The sequence below is a fragment of the Octodon degus genome, unplaced genomic scaffold (assembly GCF_000260255.1).
Source record: "Octodon degus isolate 3935 unplaced genomic scaffold, OctDeg1.0 scaffold00090, whole genome shotgun sequence".
Classification (NCBI taxonomy): domain Eukaryota; kingdom Metazoa; phylum Chordata; class Mammalia; order Rodentia; family Octodontidae; genus Octodon; species Octodon degus.
Window position 1 is genome coordinate 8079216 of NW_004524666.1, and position 15144 is coordinate 8094359.

At 44.1% G+C, this 15144-nt stretch overlaps 1 protein-coding gene and 1 pseudogene across 2 annotated transcripts in view; both read left to right on the forward strand.

Annotated features, from left to right (window-relative positions):
- The window catches only part of Armc2 (armadillo repeat containing 2), a 106325-nt gene that overhangs the window by 15055 nt on the left and 76126 nt on the right, over positions 1-15144 (forward strand). Inside the window, exons 4-5 of one of the 2 annotated variants that reach the window (XM_004637510.2) lie at positions 2101-2272; positions 10333-10537. In XM_004637510.2, the coding sequence (XP_004637567.1) occupies positions 2101-2272; positions 10333-10537 (377 nt within the window). The remainder of the gene's footprint in view (positions 1-2100; positions 2273-10332; positions 10538-15144) is intronic. The other variant, XM_023722327.1, reaches the window with a different exon arrangement.
- Positions 6512-6943, forward strand: LOC105743008 (annotated as a pseudogene).

The following is a 15144-nucleotide window of genomic DNA, read 5'->3' on the forward strand; positions in this document are numbered from 1 at the left end:
GAAGCCTTAGCCTTCAATGGCGAAGTTATCCTTATGATTTGTGCTTTTAATGTTTGTGTATAAAGCACTCATTTCTCCATATTGTACTCTTTCTTTTCTGTTACTATTGGCCCCCAACCTAAGTCACATTCTTATGACCATTTTGTGACAGGTTGAGGAGACTGTTAAGTATGTAGATGGCTGAGTGTGTGCATACCCACAACAGGGTCTTTATTCCAGAAAGATTGGGTCAGAAGCCAGGGCCGTGCCTGTAATCCCAGCATCAAGGGAGGCCGTGGTTGAAGAAAATGCAAATTTGATTTCTTCCTGGACAATATAGCAAGACCCTGTCTCAGAATAAATAATTTAAAAAGGGATAGGGATGTGACTCAGTGGTAGAGTGCCTCTGGGTTTGATTGGGTTTGGTCCCCTGCACTGCCAACAAAAGTAGTGCGGAACTGAATCCAATCACAAGTGGGGAAGGGAGCTGGTTCTTACTGAGCTTCTATAGCAGGATGCCTGTTCATGTGAGTGCCCGCTGGAGGAAGAATTTGTGTTTCTATGCCGTAGCTGGGAAAGCTCAAGAAATAAATGGCCTTCTTACATTCACCTAACTAGTAGGTAGCTACCACTCCAGGACTGTTTGATTCCCAAAGTGATTTATTCTTCCCTCCATGTTGTGCTGAGTATTTTACTTACCCTTTTTCTAACTGTGTGTCTCTGAAGTTGCAAAGCTAATTGTTTTTGTTCAGGCTTATAAAAATCAATATTGGATGCTGATGATCAAGAGGAAATAAAAAAATGTCTTGAAAGATGTTATCATTGGTGTGAGAATGCTAATCCAGATGATGTTCTACTAGAGTATATGAGAAAATAAGAATCTGAGAAAATGCTTCATATGTAGATGACCGACCCATTTTCACAAATTATGTGAATTCCATGTTAGAGTTCTAAAAGATTTTTTGACTAATGCATTAGGTAGTGAGTCATTCATCTCGTACATTATGGAAGTGACTTTCAGAGCTTTAACTACGTCTGGTTAGAGTAATAAAAGCACCTGCTGCCATGTAGTTGCTCTTTGGCAGACAAATAATTGTAGTAAAGTTGAAGCCAAGAATGACAGAGCCACTAGATATTGCCGTACTGGGAGCTTAGAGTCCTGTGAGGCTCTGGTACCAGGTGACAGACCACAACCATCTCAAGGTTAGGCTTGAAGGAAGCTTTGGGGTCACATAACTTGTTATAGTCTTTCTTTTTTATTTTTTTATAGAAGTCTTTGAATGGCCATGCATGGTGGCACACGCCTGATTCCAGCACTTGGGAGGCTGAGGGAGGAGGACTGGGAGTTTGAGACTAGCCTGGATTAGGCTTTAAGACATTGGAATTTTGCCAGAAATGTTACTGTTCTAAAGAATAGTGGCACACAATTTTTCTTGGCACATAATCCTTAAGATGTAAAATATATATATATATATATATATATATATATATCAGAAGTCCAAAACAACTTTTTGCTTTTATGTCTTAAAACTTTTAATCAAAAATATTTTAAAGTTTGACATTGAAAAATTGTTCTGTAGAGTCCAGTATATGTAAAGCTATTATTACAGTCCACATACATCTTGGCGGATATTATAGGTGTTCAGAAAATGATTTCAGAGCTAAGTTGAACTCAGAACTTTTCAAAATATTCTACTTAACTTTATAGTCTCATATATATAATATCTCTTTTTTTAAATACACTAAGTAGTACAGCAGAACAGTTAATTTTTTGTGGAACTTTTTTCAAATACACTAAGCAGTACAGTAGAACAGTTAATTTTTTTTTTTTTTTTTTTTTTTGTGGAACCAGGGATTGAACTCAGGCCCTTGCGCTTGCCAGGCAAGCACTTATTCTACTAAGCCATCTCCCCATCCCCAAGAACAGTTAAAATAATGTAACTGACAAAAATAATTGTAAAATTGTCTATGTGCATGTGTGCGTACACACGGAAGCCAAGACCGAGCCAAGCAGAAACCCTTTGTGCTCTTCTGGAAGGACTGGGGCCAGCTCACGGGTAATGAATGTTATCCGAGACAGAAACAACACTCATGCCAATCATTTAAAACATCTCTTTCCAGAAACCGAAAGCTCCGCCATCTCCCACCGCAGAGGAGGATCCCTGCCTTTCCTTCCCTAAGCCCCCCGTGGACCCCGCGAAGATTAGAAGAATAAGCAGTGCCCGGGCGCGCTTATTCAGGGCAGCCTCCCAAGGGGCTCTTCTGCCGGACAGATCCCTTCCTCCCGCCGAGTGTAAGGCTATGTAATGTCCTTTCAACCCTGGGGACAGACATGCTGTTTGAGTTTTTGTACAAAAGCTATTTTTATATGAATCTTCCTGTCCCAAGATGATTTTTATATAAACTAAGATTTAGTTGGTATTTGGCAAAACTGGCAAAAGAAACTTTGTTCATCTGTTTTTCTAAGTGATTCTAAAGAACAGTTATGATTAGGAGGAAGCTCAATGGTAGAACACTTGCCTAGTGTGAGGACCCTAGATTCAATCCCCAGCAAGGAAAGAGGAAGAAAGGAATTTCTAAATATGACAGTTTTTTTAAAAAAAATTCTTGGTAGAAAAATATTATGTTCAGTGTTTCCTTATATCAGCAATAATTTTTAAGTTCGAGTTCACAAAGTTGTTAATTTCATTAGAAATTAATGAGGATTATAAGTCTCTTCTTAATATACACTGAGCTTAGGCTTAATACCTTTCTGATCTTTGTTGAATATGTAAGCAAAGCTTGAATAGAGCTTTTTTCCTGCTACAGAAATGCTGGCATGTTCCCAGACCTGGAGGACGGAGGCTGTAGACCTCACAGGTAGAATCTTCCCCCATCCAGGCGGGCCAAGGGTTTTCCAAACTGCAGGCAGGGCTGTATTAGTGGGACAACAATCAGTTTGGGAGACCACACTATGATTGTTTCTTAAAAGACAGTAGAAATAGTGGAAAATATCAGGACACATTGTGTTATACTAAAGGTAAGTATAGCTTCAGGCAACTTCACTTTAGCTGTGTGCGTGTGCAGGGTCATGGGTCATCCATTCTTTTTGTGTGTGGTCAGAAAAGTTGGTAACTGCTTTACCAGGAATTGACAGTCCTGACTGTTCTTCAGACAGCAGGCACAGAGAAGGGCCAGGTGCACAGCCACAGAGCCAGAGGCTTTCTAAAGGGGGACCCCAGTGAGAACAAGCCTCCACCCGAACATGTTTGCCATACTAGGATTTTCTTTTAGTTAGTTGCCAGTTTTTAAAAATTAGATCTATGACTTTTTGTGAAAAATCCAATCTGACAACACCATGTCCCCACCCATGAGGGGATGGGTCAGGCCCCACGGAATCAACCCCGTGCCCCAGAGTGTGATCGCAGTTCATCCTCTGCCTGGCACTTCAGTCATTTGTTTGGTTCCTGATGTCAGTGAAGAGGTAGAACAACGAGAAAGGGAAGACGAAGTAGTACAGTTATGTGTGTTAGTTACCCTGTCATGCAGTAACCAGGTGTAGCATTAGGCAGTTTTACCTTGATGTCCCAAGTTGTTTCTTTTCTAACATAGTCAGACTGAGCCCCTACCAAGTGCCAGGCACCATTCGGGCCAACCGAATCTCACCCTCTGAGAGCCTTCAAGCTAGGGAGGAAAACAAATAGACAAGTGAGTTCTAATGGTTGCTTGGAGGAAGACAAAGTGTGTTAGCAAGCGTGTTATGGTTTGTATCTCAGTGCCCCCCCAAAAAACCACGTGTGCTCATAAGAGGGGCTTTGGGGGGGGTGATCAGATCATGGGGACATGACACTGAGCACTGGATTCATCCACTGAAGAGTTTATAACTAAACATGATGGTAGGAGGTGAAGCCTGGGTAGGAGAGGTGGGTTGCTGGGTGTGGGATGGCAAAATCTGTTGCCCTCCTGCTTCTCTCGGTCTCGGTCTCTCTCTTGGTCTTTCTCTCGGTCTCTCTCTCTCAGTCTCTCTCTCTCTCTCTCTCTCTCTCTCTCTCTCTCTCTCTCTCGCTCTCGCTCTCGCTCTCGCTCTCGCTCTCGCTTGCATGCTCGCTCTCGCTCTTGCTCCCTCTCTCTGCTTCCTGCTATCCATGCCATGGACTGTTTCTCTGCCACACTCCTGCGCTATGCCATCCTGTCTTGGAGCCAGCCAACTATGAACTGAAGTCTCTACAAACTGTGTGCCCAGATAAGCCTTTCCTCCTTTAACTTGTGGTTGTCAGGTATTATGTCACAGAGACACAAAGTAAGACAGAGTGGCTGTAGCAGGGGTCGCTTGCTTTAGCTCAGGGATCCCTGGAAGATGTGTTTAAAGAGGGGACATCTGAGTTGAATAATTAGGAGACAGTGTGGAAACATCGACAGACAGTGCACCACATTGAAGGAGAAGCGAGTAGAAAGACAAGCAAGGAGCACAGCCAGGCTGGAGGGCTGCCTTGGTATGGGGGATGGACTCGACTTTTACTTTGGCTGCAGTGGAAAGCCAGGGCACAGTGCAAACAAGGCTGAGGTAACACCCATTCTGCTTTCTGCTCACCGGTGGATCTCCATTGTAGCTGTGCAGGAGAATCATCTGCTGGAGTCCTGTGTCAAACCAGTTGGATCAGAAAAGACTGGTGATTACAGACGCAGAGTGCTTGCCACGATGTGAAGGCACAGGCCCTGGAGCCCAGAGTTCCTTCTCAGGAATGGGAAGTTCTTGCTTCAGAGGCTTCTGAGCTTTTATGTCCTATAATGCATTTAATTCTTAGTAGCTACATTTGAAAATCCTGCCACTTGTTTTGACGTGTCCTCGTGGAAGTGAAGGTGACTGTGAGAGTGGATGTTTGCAGCTGTCCCCATCCTCAGGTGACCTGACCCTTGTTTACATGGCAGTGGCATCCTTTTTTGTCCACCCTGTTGACAATCAGGCAGCTTGTGAATCAAAGCACTAGCTCAGGAAATGATGCACCAAAAGGTAATCCCTCTAAGCACGTGGCAATTTTGTTTAAAGACTACCTGTGTTCTCTACCTTGAAGTCAATGTCACCTATTTTGGAGCTGCTTGGCTTTATTTCTGAGGCCCTCTTGTTGAGAAGAAATAGACTTTGTTGGGTAGCTGAGACCAGAGGCCAACTGTGCTGGAGACCAAGGCCATGCCTTTCACTCTCCCTGACACCATTACACCCACAGGTTGTGCTGGAAGCTTTGGAATTGCTGGCTTCAAAAGGGAAAAAGGGATGACCAGAAGTGTGTCACCACCTCCCTGGGCTAGCAGGTCATCTCCTGGTACTCAGCGGCTTCTACAGGTGCACAGGCAGGCGCTGTTGTTGATGCCTCCCTCATTGCTGGAGGCAGACTCAGGGCGGATGCCACCTTCTCACTAGGCCCTTTCAGGCTTTTCGTCACCAACCCGCCAGGGCTTCCTGAAATCCTCTTGAGTCTCCATTCTCCTGTCACAGCACTGCCACACTGCCTGTCACCGCTGGCCTCATCCCTGTGTTGCACTCCTTACATCCACCCTCACCCTGCCAGGATCCACACAGCCCCTGGAACTACCTTACCCTGTAGTGCCATGAACAATGGGCTCTTCTTTTTTTAAAAAAGGAGTCAAGTGGGATTCAGTGTTAAAAGTAAGTCAGAGAAGCAGCTGGCTCCTCCTGGCTGCAGTACTCAGGGCATAGTAAAGGGTTGGGAAAACCATCCTGGAAAGAAATCTCCCTAATTTTAATTCAATCAGCTTTTCCCAGAACTCCTAGACTGTGGAATCTGCCTCTTGGGAACCCACTTTGGGAAGTACTTGCCTACATAGAGGTCAACCAGCTTTCTCTGGAAAGGGCCTAGGAGTGAGTGTTGTAGACCGTGTGTCCATTCTGTCTCCAGCCAGCCTCTTCAACTCTGATTGTAGTGTAAAAGCTCCTATTGCCTGATTTGTGCCCACTGAAAGGAACCGAAATTCATATAATATTTGCTTTTTGTAGAATATTGTTCTTCCTTTGATTTTACCCCTTGCCAGCCTACTCTAAAATATAAAAGCCATTCTTATTTTGTAGGCTGTCTTAGTTATTTTTTTTTTATTGCTGAGATGAAATATCCAGAATCAGAGTTAAAGGAGGAAAGGTTTATTTAGCTAGGTTTGTAGAGGTTTCAGTTCATGGTTAGCTGGCTGCAAGGCAAGGTGGCCTCCCAGGGTAGAAACAGTCCATGACAAAGCAGGACAGGCAAAAGGCAGCAAGCAGCAAGTGACAGGCCACAAGCAACCCTCTTTCTGACTCTTCATTTTATCGAGGATGACTACCCTTTGATGTGGTAACACACACACCCTTAATCCTAGTGACACGGAACCATGCAGTGTCCTCACCCACCTTGATCTCAAGCCTCAGGCAAGACCTGTTCTATAAAATTTGCTGGGCTCAGTGCAAAATAAAAATGTGGGTGGTCTGTACCTCAAGATTCAGGATGCTCATTGGAAGTAGACTGAGAGGAGGAGGCCCTGTAGATTTCTGTGTGATTGGGTCAAGATGGTGAAGCCATTCATTGGAAACCTGCCCCAGGAGGCCACAGAGCAAGAGATCCACTCACTCTTTGAGCAGCATGGGAAGGTGCTGGAATGTGACATCGTTAAGAACTATGGTTTTGTGTACATGGAGGACAAGACAGCGGTGGAGGATGCCACCTGGAACCTGCACCACAATACGTTGCACGGGGTGAATTCCAGTGTGGAAGCCAGCAAGAACAAGAGCAGAGCTTCAACCAAGTTACACATGGGTAACATCAGCCCCACCTGTACCAACACAGAGCTTCGGACCAAATTTGAGGAATAGGGTCCAGTCATCGAATGTGACATCGTGAGACATTATGCCTTTGTACACATGGAGCAGGCAGAAGATGCAGTGGAGGCCAGCAGGGGCCTTGATTACACTGAGTTTCAAGGTGGGATGTGTGTGGGCTGAAATTCCCAGCTGTGGTTGTGCGTGAGAATACACACTTCATTGGTACTCTGTCTCTGGGACGTTCTTGGCCTGTATATTCAGTCAGGCCAAAAACCATGGACCTTAATTTACCTTGCTAAGTTCAGACCCTTTTCTTTTTCTCTCTAGTGCCCATTATCCTGTTCTTGCTGTTGTTTGCTCTTGTTCTGTAGCTTCTCTTCATGTTCTGTTTTCCCAGCAGGCCTCATTGTATGCAGAAGCTGTGGTGGGGGCTGCCCTCTGCCTCCTGCCTCCTGCCTCCTGCCTCCTGCCTCCTGCCTCCAGTGGGTGTTGGATTTGGGAATGACCTCAGTGAGAGTCACCATTGCTCTTGGTTTTCTTTTAGCCCAAAGGCTAGACCTACGGTCGGATCACTTTTATCTTTCCAGTGAAACAAATGGTTTTTCAACTTAAAAAATAAAAAATAAAAGATTCAGGATGCTGTCCGCAGAGCATGAGGCCCACCATAGGGTCAGCCTGTGAGCAGCTTGCGCACACATGGAGTTGGCTTGCTCCAAACTTTGGCTCCTTTCCCTTCAAACTGTGTATCTCCCTTTCACCCTTCCGGGTGCTTCTCAGGCTCTGCCTTCTCCGCAGCTCTTCCCCAGACCAGCTCTGGGCCTCGCAAGCTTCTCTACCTTATGTCTTCTCATTTCCTGGCTGGTGCTGCAGCGCACTGCACTAGTCTCTCTTCGCATCTGCCTCCCTCTCCCCTACTAGCCTGAGTGCCTTGGGAAGGAGCAGTAGTTCTCCTTGTTTATGGCCCAGGAGCTCTGAACAGTTTAGGGTGTGTGGCAGGCATGAAAGAGGAACCATGAGCTTTGCAAGATTACCCACGACCTGCGACAGAATGAGTGCAGTGACCAGACACACGCTGGCGAGGACTAAGCAGAACACGCTCAGTTTAATGGTGGCCTTCCTCCAGGATCAGAGTGAGCCTCAGCACAAGCAGTCATCTACCACCCGGGCCACTGCCACACGCGCTCCTTACAAGTAGATTGTAAGAAAAGAGTGGTGTAGCACCTCTTCCTATGTGCACGTCTGTGTTTCCCTTTTCAGAAGCTGTATTGCTTGAGCCTCTTGTTTACCTAGATTCACTCCTGTGTAGGACAGCAGCACCCAGCACAGAGTAGCAGATGCTTAATAAGTGTGTCTGGAGTGAGCGAATGAAAGAAATGGTAAAATAGAGTGACGGGCTAAACGTGCTTCATAATAAAAAACAGAGCGTTTGCTTTTGTTGCAAAATTATTTAAGGTAGCCTGGTGCTAGAGAGACAACCACAGACCAGATGTCAGGACACTTGGGCTCCAGTAATCACAGTGACAATAGCACCTGTGTTTTAAGTATGCTAGCACCATCGAAGTCACCGTGCTGGCCACATCCGTTAGTTCTGGCCACATCCCCAAGACGTGGGGCACTGAAGAAGGTGAGAGAGGACCGAGTGCCCTGCCCACGTGCAGTGGCACCCAGCCTGGTGGGCAGAAGCTCACGCTCTTCTCCCTCTTGTAGTCTGGCTTGCTTGGTGGCCACAGACAGGTCCCTTAACCTTCTTAGGCTGTCAGCTTTCTCAATTGAAAAATGAATTTTTGACCAAGCAATCTCTAAGGTTAAATAGAAAAGAAACAAATATGGAGTAGGGAGAAGTAGCAATATTTTCCCAAATTATAGTACATATTCTGTTGTTTTAAAAATAGTTCAATATGTATGCTAATTTGTTTCATTTGTACTACTAGTTTACCGTAGTTCATTGAAAAGGAAGTTTAATGTTATGCTCTGTTTCTTTTTTGTGAGAAGCTTTTGTTTTATGTCTTATACTGAGTATCTACTTTGAAGATAATGATACACAGTGTAAGAACTGTTGTTATTCTCTTATTATTTGGTTATAAAATTTTGTTGGAGTTTTTAATAAATAGGGAGGTTGGTCAGATTGATAAAATAAGTGATTTTGTTTTTGTTAGTTTTTATAGGCTTGTTGATTATTAAATAAGTGCAGCCGCTTGGGCAAACGCAGTCAGGTGCATGGGACCGCAGTTCGATTTCCAGCTCCAGGAGCTACACCAGACCTGCCCTTAAGGCAGCTTGAAGTAGCCCTTCCCACCCCCCCAAAAAAATCTTCTCAATATTTGGGCTGGCCAAATAGCTCAATGGATTAAAGTGCCTACCAGCAGGCGCAGGGGCTGGGGTTCGATCCCCAGGCCTGCTACGCCAACCCTGCCCCTGGGGCGTGCTGAGAGGGGATTTAAGACTGGGCGTGGTGGCGTGCACCTGTAATTTACAGCATTTGGGAGGCTGTAAATGGGAGAATCACTATGAGTCCAATCTAGTAGTGAGACTCTGAACACCCTGTAGACCCTTCCCTAAATACAGAAAAAAACAAAATTTAAAAAAAAAAAAAGTACAGAAAAAGAAACCTTGAGTCATTTTGGAAAAGCTTACAAAACACTTTTTTTTCTACAAAGCTTGTTTTATCCCAGTCTCCTGTGTACTGTGGGAGATTTGCTCTCTCTTTCCTGTGCTTTGTCATAGACTGGAGCATAGTAGTAGCGTAGGTAGTGTTTCTAATGACATTTGCATGGACCTAACGCTATGTGGCATGTTGCATACAATATATAATGTATATTATACAGAGTATTCCTAGTGACAGTTGATGAGAAAGTGTTGTACGTCTGGCTTCATTTCAGAGGCAGGATGTCTATTCTTAGAGCTGTCTTACTCCCCTGTGTAAGTGTGACCTCCCCTGTCTGCGATATAACAGGCTGTCCAGGTGGCCTTGCTCCATGCCCTGCCTCTTGGACGCCCCCACACCTCACACTCCACTCTCCTGCTCCTCAGGTGGCCAGGCACACTTCTGCCTCTGGGCCTCCATGCCAGCTGGGCCTCTGCTCAAAACACTGTCCCTCGCCTCTGAAACTGCACTAGGGCTGCCCCTGCTGTGCCTGGCCACTCTGTTTAAAAGTCATTTTCCTTTAATCCTAGTCCCAATTCCCTGTGCCCTGTTCCATTTTTCTACTTTCTTTTATTTGTGGCACTTACTATCTTAAAACACTGCCTTATTGTGTAGTGCTTATTGTCTGTCTACAGCTATTGACCATGAGGTCGGGGATTTCTGTTTTGTCACTAATGTACCCCAGGTCCTAGGACAGTGCTTTGATAGAATCATGGTCCTACTCATTTTAGCTGTAGGAATTGATGGTACTGAATCTAAAATTGTGATAAAATCTGGTTTATATTCCGAAAGGCTTTGGCCCTAAAGCTCCATTAAACTCATAATGTATTTTTAAATTATATAAATACATGGATTAAAAATATTGCAAGGTAGTGATTCTTAAAACAAGAAATGCTTTGACAAAACATTTCCTTGGTTATTACAGTAAAGAAGACAGTGGAATCCAAAGAAACAGTTATGCTGGGGGATTCGACGGTAAAAACAAATGGGATTTATTTAACAGAATCAAATGCCGCTGGCCATTTAAAGCACCACTCACTTCAACTAACTTGTGAGGGAGGCTTCAGAGACATCCAAGAGCGGGAAGGACTGAGCAGAACGACCTTACCATCTCATCTGAGAAGTGGAGGGTGAGGATTCTTTTTATTTAATTTTTAGGTCGGGGTAACTCTCATTTACCACTTGATCTTTGTCTTATATAGACGGTAGATTTGCTTTTTCCCTTTATATAATAATACATTTTAACTTAGTGAGTAGGAAGATTTCTTCTTGTGGCCTTAAGCAGTTGACTTTCCCTCCTCTTTTCTTCTTAATTGCCAGAATGCTTCTCTCAAAGGACTGCCTGGTTTAGGTTTGGTTGGACTGTTGGATCCAACCCAGGAGTGATGACTGAGTCTTCTGTTTGTGTGTTATTTATGATTCTCACCTGGCCTGGAATCTTCCCTTACATTTGTTGGGTTCATCCACCGATATTAACTGAGCATGTTTATTATGCAAAATAATGCTTAAGATAGTAGAGACCTATGGATTTCTAATAGCTATGCTATCCCTCTATTAACCACTCATAAGTGCATGTTTGAGTCTTAATTTTACATTCTCTGAATAGGCCATGTAGATTCTTGTTTTTGTTTTTGTTTTGGAGGAACCAGGGATTGAACTCAGGCCCTTGTGCTTGCCAGGCAAGTGCTTATTCTACTGAGCCATCTTTCCAGGCCCACCATGTGCATTCTTACACTGTATGTTACTTAAGAAGCCTGAGTAATCAGAGGCCAGTGGGAGGGAGACAGTGGGAGAAGAGGCCGTTTCCCAGCCCCAGCCAGGGATGATACTGAGATATCCAGAAGGGCTTGACCTGGGCAGGCTCACTCAGTCAGATATTTTCTTCTAGGACTTTCCATTAGGTCAGCATAAACAACTGCCCAGTTTGAATTTGCTTAATAAGTTAGATTGCACAGGCCATTTTAAGACCAAGTCCTTGTGCTCTCACTTTAGATTTGGGATCTGACTTTGGCTTATCCAGACATATGACTAAAAACTTTTCCCCAAGGTGGCTGCTTGGCAGCCTGTTGGTGTAGTCAAGCTGACCCTGTCTGCTTATGCAGCTTAAAGAGTGCCACACACATGGAATTTATGTTGGGCAACCTAGTGGTCCTTGTGTTGTCGTTCTGCATTCAGAACATTTTTTTAAATTAAAGGAGAAATGAAATGCCTCCTTCAGTAGAAGAGAATAATTTTAAATTGGGACTCTGCGCATTGAGTACAAAACGTCAAACTAGCCATGGCAAGCACATCTTTTCCAGTGGGTGAGTAAGAACAGGCCCTGGGCCTCTGAGCCAAAGCCTAAGAGGCCACAGGAAAACTTGCGTCCCTTTCGGGACCCGTGCAAAAAGGAAACGTTTATCTTGTTGCATCCATCCTTAGAGTAATGAAAGTTGACTAGAAAAACCAGACAAGAACTGTCTAGTTTGTTTATTTATTTTTGGAAACCTTCAGATGTTACCAAACAATCCAGCAAGCCAGAGGTCGTTATGCCTTCCTCATTCTGTGACAACAAGGGCATTTCAGTTGCATATTTCACCCCCAAGCAACAAAGGACACATCAATTAAGGAGCAGAAACACTTCTTCCTGACTGTCCAAAATTATGAGGCGTTGGCAGCGGCACTAATTGTTTCCTTTGTGTTTCGCAAGGATGGATTTCCCATTGTATAATGATTGTGTCTGATTCGGGTTTGCAGTCCACCCCGGCAAGTTTAACTTTCAATGACATTTCTGCTTTATGAATCTTTACCTCCTCTCATCACTGGGTGGAATTTTGTTGAAGTCATGCCAGGCAAAAAGTTTATACAGTAGAATTAAAACAAACGAGAAAAATGGAAACTCTTAGCATTCTCTCATTAATTACATTTATGAATCAGTCTGGGGCACTTGATAATTGTTTCTTGTAAATATTTAAATGAATAATTCCAAGAAATGATCTTTACTATGCAGTGGAGTATTCCCAGTTTTGATGTGAGAGCCCTACCCTCAATTAACATTTTTTCATCTTGAGACCAAGTGGAAAATGAAGAGTTGTCAGGGAGCTGGGCTGGCAGCAGAAGGGAGGGAAGGGAATGGAGATGACAGGGGCTTGAGAAGATGAGAGCACAGAGATTGCGGAAAGGGAACAGAGCAAGTGAGGACGCGCTCACTCCCAGCGCTGGGTTCCCATGGGCTCCTCCTTTGTGCCAAGTGCTCTTGGGCTTAAGAGAGGACATGGGATGGCCTGGAGTTTATCTGTATGCTCAGTATGATGGGAAAAGGCTTCTCTAAACAAGATAGCATTGCGGACAACACAATTGGAACACGGTGCGGGGGTGTGGCTCAGCTGCTATGCACTGGCCTTGGGTCTGATCTCCAGCACTTGGGGGAAAACTATCTTGGGGATGATTTGACATTCCATTCAAGAATGTATGGATCTGTCATCCTCAATCCATGTGCTTACATAACAATCTCCATTTAGGAATTTCCTTAAGGCTTGGAAGGCTGCTCCTCAAACATACTCCATTAGTTCTTGCTCAGTATTACCACATAGATTGAAAGTAATAAAGCTGCAATTACGCAGAAGCCCATGTGTACATCTCCATCCATCTGTCCCTCCATCCAAGAGCCCAGTCTAACAGACTCCTTCGTGTAGCTGGCTAAACCTCCTAAGGCTTGCTGCACAAGGGCTGTTTAGTCTGCCATGGCTTGGAAAGGTGACCCTGCGGGGAGCCAACACCAGTCAGTCAGAGTCCAGAACTCCTCTCTGGGAGTCAGAATCTGGAGCGAGGTCTATGTCTCCCTCAGCTACCTGATTAAGTTGTATGTTCCTGGCAAGTCTCCTAATAATTTCAGGGTTTTCTGTTCTAAAAAATATGGAAATAACTGTGTTCTTTTACTTGAATATCTTCTAGACCCTTGAATATCCTCTAGACCTTGAATATCTTCTAAACCTCACTGTGGGAGTGATTTCTAAGGTTTGAAAGCCTTACTTAAAAACTTATCAAACCCTTAGTGTTGTTCAAGTAAAAAAAAATTATGAATCAGGGGGCATCTGGCTGAAGCTGGCCAAGCAAAAGCTTTTAGAGAAACCCAAGGAAAGCAGCAAAGAATAAAACCAGAAATAAATGTCAGTGGAACTGAAAAAGTAGCTCTAACCCCAAACAACATGGAACAAGCTTTGTATTCTAGTGTAGATTGATTTTTTTTTTTTTTTGTCGGCTTGGTATACTTCCATATGGGGGATGTATTCTATCACACTGTATTGTGAATCCCCCTGAGACCATGTTTAGATGAGGGCTGGGACTGCCGTCCCTCCATCCTCCCCACAGGCAGCTGGGTGTCCAAGGGGGCTTCTTATTAGAACACTCCAACCTCCAGCTATCACACTTGGTTCAGAGACAGGCAAGTGGTCCAAGCCAGGCTGGCTGAATTCCTTCCTGAGATTTCTTCAAAGTGTTTGAGGAAAGTCATCTTTCTCCAGTTTCACAAGCTGTCATTATAACATGGCCTTGGGGCCCACAGCAGCCTTGTTATTGTCTTGTAGCAAGAGGCTTTGAGAGAAAAGGGCTTTGTAAATGAAGAGAGCCAAGGATGGAGGTAGTGATCAGCCTCAAGGGTGATATACTAAACTCCTAGATAGGGCCGTGCCTGAGTCCATTGCATCAGCCTTGTAGCCTGCTCTGTTTTAGGAGCCAGTATGTTCTTTTCCTTAATTCTTTTTCTTCTGTCCTCCCATCCTTTTGTTACTTCAGACTAGTATTTTGTTATTTGGGTCATTGAAATCAAAACATCTAGTTAATATTCCCAACTACATAGAATATAAATAAAACAATGTATAACTTGAGAAAGGACACAGACCTCCTCTGATCCTGAATAATAAACAGATTTCAAACTGGGCTTGGTGGTACACATCTATAATCCCAGGACTCCAGAGGTGGAGGCAGAACAATGACCATGAGTTTGAGGCCAGCCTGAGGTACATGGTTACACAGCAAGAACCTGGCTCAGAAATCCAAAAAGAAGGGGGGGGGGGAGGGTGACAGGGAAGCAGATTTCATGAAAAGCGTGTGTCTTTACAAAGGTGAACTCAGTAGCCTTCAAATAAAGAAATGAGATCAGAGGATGTGGACAGGGCACAGGATACCTTATAGAGACTCCATTTAGGCAACAGACTGTGAAAGGGGACAGAAACTAGAGCTGAGGGTGACCCTCTTCTCCTTACCTGGGAACCAGCTAGGTGTGTGAGTGTGTGTCTGACTGTGTGTGTCTGTGTGTATGTGTGTGTGAAAGGGATTCAGCTAATAACACTTAAGGAGTCTGTCATGTATAAAAATGTATGGAGGAGTCACAACACCTACTCTGTACACATGAATACAACCCGCACTCCCAGGCCAACAAAAATACTGGACTTGGTAATTGGACATTTACAAAAATGAATTAAAGTTTAGGCTTCAGAGGGCCCCACTTGTTTGACAGTGTGGTTCCTATAAAGAAAAATAATGAGAGAAATAATGTTAGGAGAAGATTGAATCTGGGAAACTTGAACCTAGATATGTAAAGAACATAAAGACAACACAAGGAAATGGATCTTCAAAGGTGGTGCCTTCCAAAAACACAGGAAAAATTAAAATAGTTTTCCATTGCCTCATAGAAACTGGAGATAATGTGGTCATTTTCATTAAAAAAGTTCTATTTGGGTTATAAAGATTCAGACTC